We start from the raw sequence: 9,009 nt of genomic DNA, 5'->3' as shown, positions 1-9,009 counted from the left end.
TGGCTCTGAGATCTTGGATACACGGTCCTCTCTTTCTATCTTATGGAAAAGGTAGGAAAAGTGGGGGTAACTAGCAGTCCAGAGGTATATAGTCAAAGTGTGAGACGGTCAAGAGAGAGATATATGGTACGTTTCCACTGAGCGCGTCACGCGTCGCGTCGACCATCGCGTCACGACGCGATGCGAAAGAGAGAAAGAGTGAAGTTTATATATGTATATACACAACCCCTCTCTTTCTCTCTTTCGCGTCACGTTGTGATGCGATGGACGCGTGACGCGCTCAGTGGAAAGGTACCAATAAGAGTGGAGAATATATATTTACTGTATATATACATATACATATAAATTTTTTTAAAAAACAGCATGACAATTATTTTCAATGTCATAAAATGTCTCAAGACAAGATAGGTAGAGTTTCACAAGCAAACTTATTTTTATACCATGTAACTTATCTACAGTAGTTAATATGTGCAGTTTCATGGAAATAAATAAAATTTACTTGCAGTTGGCGTTGACATTCTCTTGGAATTTTTGGAAGTAGCGTTTAATCACATATTATTTTTCCGCAAAATCTATCCCAAGGAAATTTTTGTTAAGAAAAAGATATACGGAATTACGATATATGTATCAGAACATCCAGAATTGAATGAATATTTATCAAATGTTTTGAATGCAATCAGAGAATTGATAAAGGAAGATGAAAACAGTATTAAAGCCATCAATCTTACCTTCTACAACAAGAACAAGTCACCAATAGAAAAATTTGTCTTTGATATGGTTAAACTACGGGCAGAGTTTATAGAGTATGTAGAACAACAACTAATATATTATCTAATTTTTATATATTACTAATTAATTATTAATTATTCTTTTCTATTTTAAGGAGAGATCCATATTATTTAAAAACAGAAGAAGCACTAAAAACAGTTTGCTTAAAATTATCAATGTGTGATACATACTTAAGAGCTATTCCAGACAATTCAACTTTTTCTATTGAAATTCAAACATATGAAACTGCACATATTACTCTGAGCGAAAATCCAAAATGTGAAGATTTTCCATGGATTATTAAAGATGATGCAGTAGAAATGATCAATAAAAATCTATTGCCATTAAAGGACATCAAAACAGATTGTTTAAACTTGCAACTCTATGTGATTGAGGATACAACAAACAAAATGTAAGATTTAAATAAATTTGTACGATTGATAAAATTAATTCATGATATTATCGTAATAGTTTAATTGCGTTTATAAGTCCGATAAACTAATTCAGCAAGCAGTTTAAATTACAACATATTTGGTATATAAATTCATACAGAAATGATTTAAGCATCTAAGATCTAGCTTTGTTTAGGCTTTAAACTCTTACTTATCGTGTATTCACATATATAGTCTTAATAAATCGTTTATCATTGTTTACATGATTGATTTATATCCTTTTTTTGTACTTTTATTTTATACAAATTATAGAAAAAATACATCTGATCGTACTTATTAAACTTGTCCCATTAGTTTAGATATAAATTCTTTATCTCTATTCCACAAGATGTTACAAATGGCATTCAATTGATACGAGCAATCAAATATTTCAGATCTTACTGACAATTTGCTGGCATCAATCTTGATCACTTTAACTTTCCACTTGTCCTCGAATTCTTTAATTTGTGTTTCATCTATCATAGAGCTTGACCAAGGTTTGAACCTGTAAAAAGTCAGATCAGGATTATCTGAATCCTTTCCATTTTGTAATACGATTATCAAATAATAGTACTACTTTGTGCCAATGACTACGTTTGCTGGTTTTCCTTTTATATTGATCATTGTATTCATCAAGTATGGAATGTCATTGAAGCTTGCTGCATCGTCAAAGGAAAACACAGAACATATCGCATCAACTTTATCTTTGCATACCTGCAAGTGAAAAAAGATATATATGTATTGTCTAATTAATATCTGTTTAATTAATTGAACATAATTATCAAAGAATTTATACACATACTGGCAAAATGTGATTGTACTTTTTTATACTATTTTCCGAGGTATCCCAAAATTGCAGTTTAAACAGAACGACTTTATCCCAAATTTTTACAGGCCAGTAAATATTTGTTTTCCTTATTCCATTGGTTTCGGTATAACTGTTAGAGTCGAGGATACCTGCGAGTCTTGCTATTACTGAAGTCTTTCCAACGCCAGACCTACCTATCATAAAGATCTTGTAAGTGACTTCCTCGATGGAAGAAGGCAACGATGGCTTCTCCAGAATACCTGTAAAATGTATGAAAATAGTAAAATGGGAAGAAAATTAATATCTGTGTACATATATTATATAATAGATTACACAAACAGACAGAGCACCATAAAATCTCCTTTTTTTAGAAGAATTTACGTAGAAATGATGGATTAAAGATTCTCCTTCTGCTGAAGTTAACCAGTTCATATTAATCGCATTCATGCTTCTTTGGTTTCACTACGGAATAAAATGCGATAAAGTATATTTAAATGCATTATAACAGAATGCAAAATTCCATACAACTTTGTATAGAACATAATTACTTTGCATTGCGGGAGTTTAAAAATTTAATCACTCAATCGATGATATGATAAATATCCGTATGCATTATCGATCACGTACACCAGCGTCGAGTACCGATCTTTCATGAAAACGGCACTAAATACAACAGCCAATTAGAACTATACGTTGAGCGTCGCGCATAAAAAAAAGTGTTTCTCATTGGCTGAAAGTATGTAATTTAAATTTTTTAGTCGTGACATTATTAAGCTACCGTTATTGCAATTATTACAATAAACGTCATATTAAGTAACGCGTCATAATAACGCGAATCTTCTTTATGTGGTGATTTAATCATTTTCTAAAATTTCCATTAAAAATAGCGGTTAGTAATAAGGCATGTATACATATGTGTGTATCAAAGGCATAGAGAATGTACTGCGTGATCCGTACTTAAGTAATGTATCAAATGTGGTCGACGCAATGAGAGGGAGGTCCATGGGAGACGGCCAATCCCCCTCTCATTCTTTCTCCCATTATACCATTGAATGGAAAGAGATAGAAATGCCCGTCTGCCACGGTCCCTCTCTCTCTCTCTCTCTCTCATCCCTATCGACCATTTTGACACACGGATCGCGCAGTCCATTCTCTATGGCTTTGGTGTGTATGTATGTATGTACATGTAGGCATTGGTAGATATGCCTTTAATAACTGACAGAGAAGAAGCGATGTGTGTATGCATGGATGTACCAGGCGAATGGTCGCGCGTCCCGCCTTGGAGTGAACCAATCGCCGGACACGCCGCAGTTTATCGCGGTTGAAACAGCGTGCGCGATTGGCCGTGTAGCCGGCGTCGGTTCGGACACGGCCGTGCGGCCAGCCAATAATTAGAGCGCGCGCTACGTAACCAACTGTTTGTGACTGTTCCGCCATATTGTGTATCCAGCGCGGGTCAGTGGCGCGTGTATATGGGTCTTTCGTGAATATTTTCTCCAATTTTCTCCTACGCGTCAGACGTAAGGTGTGCATGAATTTACTTGTCTGATTAACGGGGCCTATCGCGTGTGCATGATGGATCCGTCGAAATTGAAAGTGGTGGAGTTGCGAGCCGCACTGAGCGAGCGCGGCCTCGACACCAAGGGCAACAAGCCAGTGCTCGTCGAGCGGCTACGCAAGGCTTTGGAGGAAGAAGCACAGGAGTGTAAGTTGTACTTGGTGTGCATCATCAAGTACTTCCCTTGTACTTGCTCTTATTTCAATTACTCTACTAATTTCTCATGCTATACTATTATCATGTATTACAATGGGATCCTGATAATCATCATCACCATCGTGACTACTATACACCATGTAACGTTATAAGATGTAGCTGATTATGAAATTGACTAATGTGCTCCAATTATGTTCCCTTATTTACACGTTACATTGAGATGTCATGTGATATGGTGTCGTATCTTTTGTTTGTTTATTGTGTTAATGTTTAAAATTTAATTTTTTAGCTTTAGGTTTATTTTTGTCAAATATCCTATCTAACAAGGTGGTACAAAAAATTATAAAATATATTTTAATTTATTTTGTAGGTGGTTCAGATTTGCAAACAGAGAATATTGACGATACTGCTTTGAAAGAGACACAAGAGAGAGTCGTAGAAGCTACTCGATCGTCGCAATCACCACGGACGCCTAATAGAGCATCTAGGAGCTCCTCAGTGACAACTCCAACAAAAATTTCCACGAGAAACGCATCGAGAGCATCTACCACTTCAAATTCTTCAAAACAATCTACTCCGAACAAATCTCAGTATGGTGAGAAAGCATACGAGGCACCAACAATGAATGAAGAAGCCATAACCCAACAACAGGAAATGTCAAAATTGTCTCCTGAAAAGTATAGAGAAGAGCAAGAAGATGATGTGTCAAATATCCTTCAGAACAAAATTCATTCATCTGATAAATATGAGGAGGAAGAGGCAAAACATGTTAATATTTTAGAAGGTAATCGAGCAAATATTTTTCAAGTACCTGTGACAGAACCGTCTGACAAACCTAGTACAATTGCCTGTGTAGATCAATTTTCTATAACTCAAGAAGCTCATGAAGCAAAGGGATCTAGTATAGATGAAGTTGGTAAAGTTCAACAGCTAGCTGAAGAAACAAAGGATATTATAAAACTGGAAGAAAAGACAGAGATTAAAGATGAAGATAAAATTTCAATTGAGAAAGAACATGTTGAACGTAAAGAAGATAGATCTAACATTAAGGATAATATAGACATTCCGGAAGTTGAACAGCCAACACATGTGATACCTGATCAGGCAGATAAAACATGTGAAATAAAGCATGAAGAAAAGACTATTCATGACGATTATACAGTGCAAGATAAAAAAATGGACATTTCAGCTAATGTAAAAATTTTAGATGAAAAAATTGATACTATTAACATCTCACAAGATAAACAGGTATATAATCTATATGCTTCTGTACTCTATATGTTTCGTTATAAATAGCACAAGTAATTTGCAACAATATGTAAGAATTGCCTCTGTAAAATTTAATATTATTTTTAATCATACATTTTTATTTTTATTTGTGTGAAAGAACTATATAAAAATAGCTGAAAACTATTTTTTTTACAGCAAAAAGCAACATTAGATGCAGGAGAATCAAATCAAATGGAATGCAATGACAGGAAAAGAAAAAGATCCCCTAGCCCAGCAGAAGTCCGTCAACTATCTCCTGTGCCACAGAAATCAGAGGATGAACCAGATCTTGACGAGTCAACTGTAATTTTATCATGGTGTAAGTTTTTTAATTAAATCTTGTGTATTTTTTGAGATTAGTAATTCTTTTTTAATATATATATATATATATATATATATATGTGATATTGTAAATACTTTTTTATTCTTAGACGATTCAGATTTGAATTTAGTTATTAATAAAGATGGATTTCTCTCTGGTACACCTATGCATGATGGTGATCTCTGTGATATGTGGGCTGGTGCAAGAGCGTCTCATGGTGTTTCAAATGGAAAAGTCTATTATGAAGCCAGAATTGTACAACACTATCCTACTATCACAAAAGACAAGAAACAATCGCATATGCTTAGAATTGGTTGGTCAGTACCCTCTACATCCATGCAGCTTGGCGAGGAAAAATTAAGTTATGCGTATACAAGTGCTGGAAAACAGGGTACTGACAAGAAGTTCACAGATTACGGTTCTCCATTCGGCAAAGACGACGTTGTCGGATGTTATCTTGATATGACACCTGAGAGCACTATAGAATTGTTTTACACGGTAAATGGTAAAAATGTTGGATCTGCATTTAGTATCTGCAAAGAGGAACTTGGTGATAGACCATTGTTTCCACACATTCTGAGTAAAAACTGTACGTTTGTCTGCAATTTTGGCCAAGAGGAGGCCTGGTGCGAACAAATCCCAGGCTATATTTTAGTGGGTAATATCGAATCCAAGGACAGAATTGTGGGTCCACGTAGGCCAAATGGAAAGGCAGATTGCGAGGTGATAATGATGTGCGGTTTACCCGCGGCGGGAAAAACTACCTGGGCAAGAAAGCACGCGGCCGACCATCCAGATAAACTATACAATATTTTAGCAGTCCATAAATTGGTTGAGAAAACTGGGGTATGTATCCATAAAATTATAAAAAATTATCAAGTTTGATTGTGTTTGTTCTGAATGCAATGTTTCCCTTCTATTCAGGACGTTGCTCTGTCAGATAAAGAGCAAAACATCTGTCAGCGAGAAATTATTATCGACAGATGCAATCGCGCACTCGATCAACTGATCAATGTAGCAAATGGTAGAAGACGTAACTATATATTAGACCAGGTATGTGTGTGAAAGAACATAAGTATTTAAATAATTAAACTCGCACGGTATGCAAGAAATTCGGGTTCGACTCCCGGCCGAGGTAATATTTTTCGCAATAAGAATTAATTATTTACAGATTTTAATATGTTATTCATCATTATTAAGATCATTCCGAAGATGCGAATAAGCATCAAAAATTTGTTCTACATACGTAGTATATAAATTCACATAAGAATCATACAAGCATTAAGATCCAGCTAGACCGTTTAAGGCTTTGATTTCTATAGTTTAGGTTATCACATACACGGTCCTATAATATATTATATTAAATAATTAAATTGTGAAATATAAACATTGTTTTTGAAACAATCTTGTAATGTATATGCAGAAGAGCAACATATATTCCTCTGTACAAAGGCGTAAAATGCGAAATTTTTGTGGCTATCAACGGAAAGCGATCGTTGTTATACCAACAGATGAAGAGTACAATCAACGTTTGTTAATGCACAATACAATCGAGGGAAATTCTTTAGTGTCCAATCTTACGGAAATGAAAGGTATTCATTGTCGCTATACTTGTAATACGTATGATTGTAATTAAGAATAAATTATTCAAGTAATGATATGTGTAATTCGCGAATGTACATATAGCAAATTTCACTGCACCTTCGGTGGGAGAATTTTTCGATGCAGTGGAGTGGGCCGGTCTTGGTGAGAAAGAAGCTAAGAAACTCGTTGAGAAATATAACAAGGAAGGCAAAGACGCTGGATTCAGTCAACAACCACCGACAAAACAACCGCGTCTTGACAAGACTGAGAGTATCAAAGAAACGCGTGATTCTCGAAACAGCCGAGATTCTCGAGATCGAAGAAATAATTGTGAGTATTTTATTATTATTATTATTATTCATTATACGTTGCATAATACTATATTGCATGCTTATGGATAAGATCAAGATAGAGGTCGCAATCCTTCCTGGCGTGGCTCCAATATGGGAGGTTGGAGAGGAGAGAGACCGCAAAGAGGTGGTTATATGAGACACACTGGTGGTTACGGACCTCCTGTTCCATGGAGACTACGAGGACGAGGCGGACCTGCAATGGCACGATCAGACAGAAGAATGGGTGGAGTTGATAGGAGATCAGGAAATGACAGAAATCGATCTGTTGCGCCTAGGCAAGGTGGTTGGGGTTCTATGAGGTAACTTATTTTTTTAAATCCAAAATTTTGTTTATAACTGAATGAGTGATCCAATAAATGATTTGTAATAAAAACATAATGTTGTATGTTCTTATATTTCAGTGGGAATTATCAAGGGTCGCAACAGTCCAGTTGGGGTCAACAGGATAATTGGTCAAGTAGCCAACCTACAGGAAATTGGAACCAACAAAGTAATTGGGGACAACAACAATGGGGAGGTGGTTGGAAGGGATATAGCCAAGGCACATACAGTCAGACGGGATACAATCAACATGGATACGGCAACGGTAATTGGAATAGCTGGAATCAACAGTATTACAACAACCAGTATTGGGGTCAACAACAACAGAGTGGGCAGACTACCGCAGCTGGCGGCCAGGCTGTAAGCAAACAATAATCCACCACTGTAAATGTTACAACAACGGAAAATAAATGTAAGGTACAGATAATAGAACGCTACTTTTGTAAATCGAAAGTTTCAATTTTCAATTTAACCAATTTGTTGCTAGAATCGTTTATTCATATAATTGCATATGAATTTTGCACACGTATACATTCGCAGGAGATTACAAGCGAAATGGTTGCAACGACTTCTACCAATACAGGCGCAGGATATAGTTACTCACAGGGATAACAGACTTTTGCGCGAGGACGAGCACGCCCGTACTAAGTACTGCGACAGCAACCATCATGTAACAGTCTCTCATTCACATAAGTAGAAGGAAGAATTTATACCACACACGTTATATACATCACAGTATATGTATGTGTTTGCCAAGCGTTTGAATTTTTTGCAATGATATACATATAGAATGTCACATCGACATAACAGCGGATACAGGCAGCATTACGTTGTTTTAATTTCGACAATGATTCGCACGATTTTTTCATCTCGTGCATAAGGACATTACAAGCATTACAAGAATAAATTTGTAATTTGCATTGCAACAAGTACACATGTGAGAAAATCAATTTTGAAATATAATTGATATTAATAAATTTCGCGATTCTCTTACCGGAAACACAGGTCTAATAATATAAGTGCATTAACGATAATGTAATATTTGCGAGAAAGAATATAACTTTTTATCGCATGTTTAAAAACTAAGAAAAAAAGGTAAGAGGAAGAGTACTACGTATGGGTACAAAAAAAACCACGCAAGTAGTATTAAAAGTTGAAAAGAAAAGATAGCAATCTCAAAAGCGCGTGTAAATATGTACAGATCTAAAGTAAAGAAATTATGCAGAAAAATATCTATTTATACATTGAATAAATGTAGCGAATTTGCTTGAATGTATCTGTGCACATTAAAAACTGTGGTGTGCAAATTGATGTACAATTTGACATGTAATAATTGACATAATAATGTATGCATAAAAGCAATTAAACTTTAAACAGGGTTTCTGAAACCCAAGCATAAATTGTTTATACTATTTGATGTATTATTTATTGGTCATTTC

The 9,009-nt window shown here is 35.4% G+C and overlaps 3 protein-coding genes across 7 annotated transcripts; 2 read left to right on the top strand and 1 right to left on the bottom strand.

Moving 5' to 3' along the window:
• Nucleotides 1–352: 352 nt before the first annotated feature.
• PolZ2 (DNA polymerase zeta subunit 2) lies at nucleotides 353–1,184 on the top strand. The gene is made up of 3 exons (XM_018506551.1): nucleotides 353–408; nucleotides 506–803; nucleotides 884–1,184. The coding sequence occupies exons 1-3, from the start codon at nucleotides 390–392 to the stop codon at nucleotides 1,182–1,184; spliced, it is 618 nt and encodes a 205-aa protein (XP_018362053.1). The 5' UTR covers nucleotides 353–389.
• A 12-nt stretch (nucleotides 1,185–1,196) lies between these two features.
• LOC108760533 (REM2- and Rab-like small GTPase 1) lies at nucleotides 1,197–2,626 on the bottom strand. 2 transcript variants are annotated; one of them, XM_018506549.1, is made up of 5 exons: nucleotides 2,556–2,626; nucleotides 2,358–2,469; nucleotides 2,002–2,267; nucleotides 1,777–1,913; nucleotides 1,497–1,704 (listed from the first exon to the last, which is right to left on the bottom strand). In XM_018506549.1, exons 2-5 carry the CDS (start codon nucleotides 2,452–2,454, stop codon nucleotides 1,497–1,499), a joined length of 708 nt encoding a protein of 235 aa, XP_018362051.1. In that variant the 5' UTR covers nucleotides 2,455–2,469; nucleotides 2,556–2,626. The 2 variants fall into 2 exon arrangements, with proteins under 2 accessions (XP_018362052.1, XP_018362051.1); XM_018506550.1 differs by lacking the exon at nucleotides 2,556–2,626 and having other exon boundaries at nucleotides 1,197–1,704; nucleotides 2,358–2,454.
• Nucleotides 2,627–3,450: 824 nt separating this feature from the next.
• On the top strand, nucleotides 3,451–8,461 carry LOC108760542 (heterogeneous nuclear ribonucleoprotein U). Of its 4 annotated transcripts, XM_018506564.1 has the most exons (11): nucleotides 3,451–3,712; nucleotides 4,092–4,505; nucleotides 4,578–4,969; nucleotides 5,147–5,309; nucleotides 5,422–6,158; nucleotides 6,237–6,365; nucleotides 6,736–6,904; nucleotides 6,999–7,226; nucleotides 7,299–7,548; nucleotides 7,651–7,930; nucleotides 8,111–8,461. In XM_018506564.1, the coding sequence occupies exons 1-11, from the start codon at nucleotides 3,580–3,582 to the stop codon at nucleotides 8,180–8,182; spliced, it is 2,967 nt and encodes a 988-aa protein (XP_018362066.1). In that variant the 5' UTR covers nucleotides 3,451–3,579; the 3' UTR covers nucleotides 8,183–8,461. The 4 variants fall into 4 exon arrangements, with proteins under 4 accessions (XP_018362066.1, XP_018362063.1, XP_018362064.1 ...); XM_018506561.1 differs by having other exon boundaries at nucleotides 4,092–4,969; XM_018506562.1 differs by having other exon boundaries at nucleotides 4,092–4,969; nucleotides 7,651–7,987; nucleotides 8,111–8,191.
• The last annotated feature ends 548 nt before the right edge of the window (nucleotides 8,462–9,009 follow it).

Source organism: Trachymyrmex cornetzi, unplaced genomic scaffold, assembly GCF_001594075.2.
Source record: "Trachymyrmex cornetzi isolate Tcor2-1 unplaced genomic scaffold, Tcor1.1 scaffold226, whole genome shotgun sequence".
Lineage (NCBI taxonomy): Eukaryota > Metazoa > Arthropoda > Insecta > Hymenoptera > Formicidae > Trachymyrmex > Trachymyrmex cornetzi.
The sequence above is the reverse complement of the archived record's forward strand: the minus strand, read 5'-3'. Positions and strand labels throughout refer to the sequence as shown.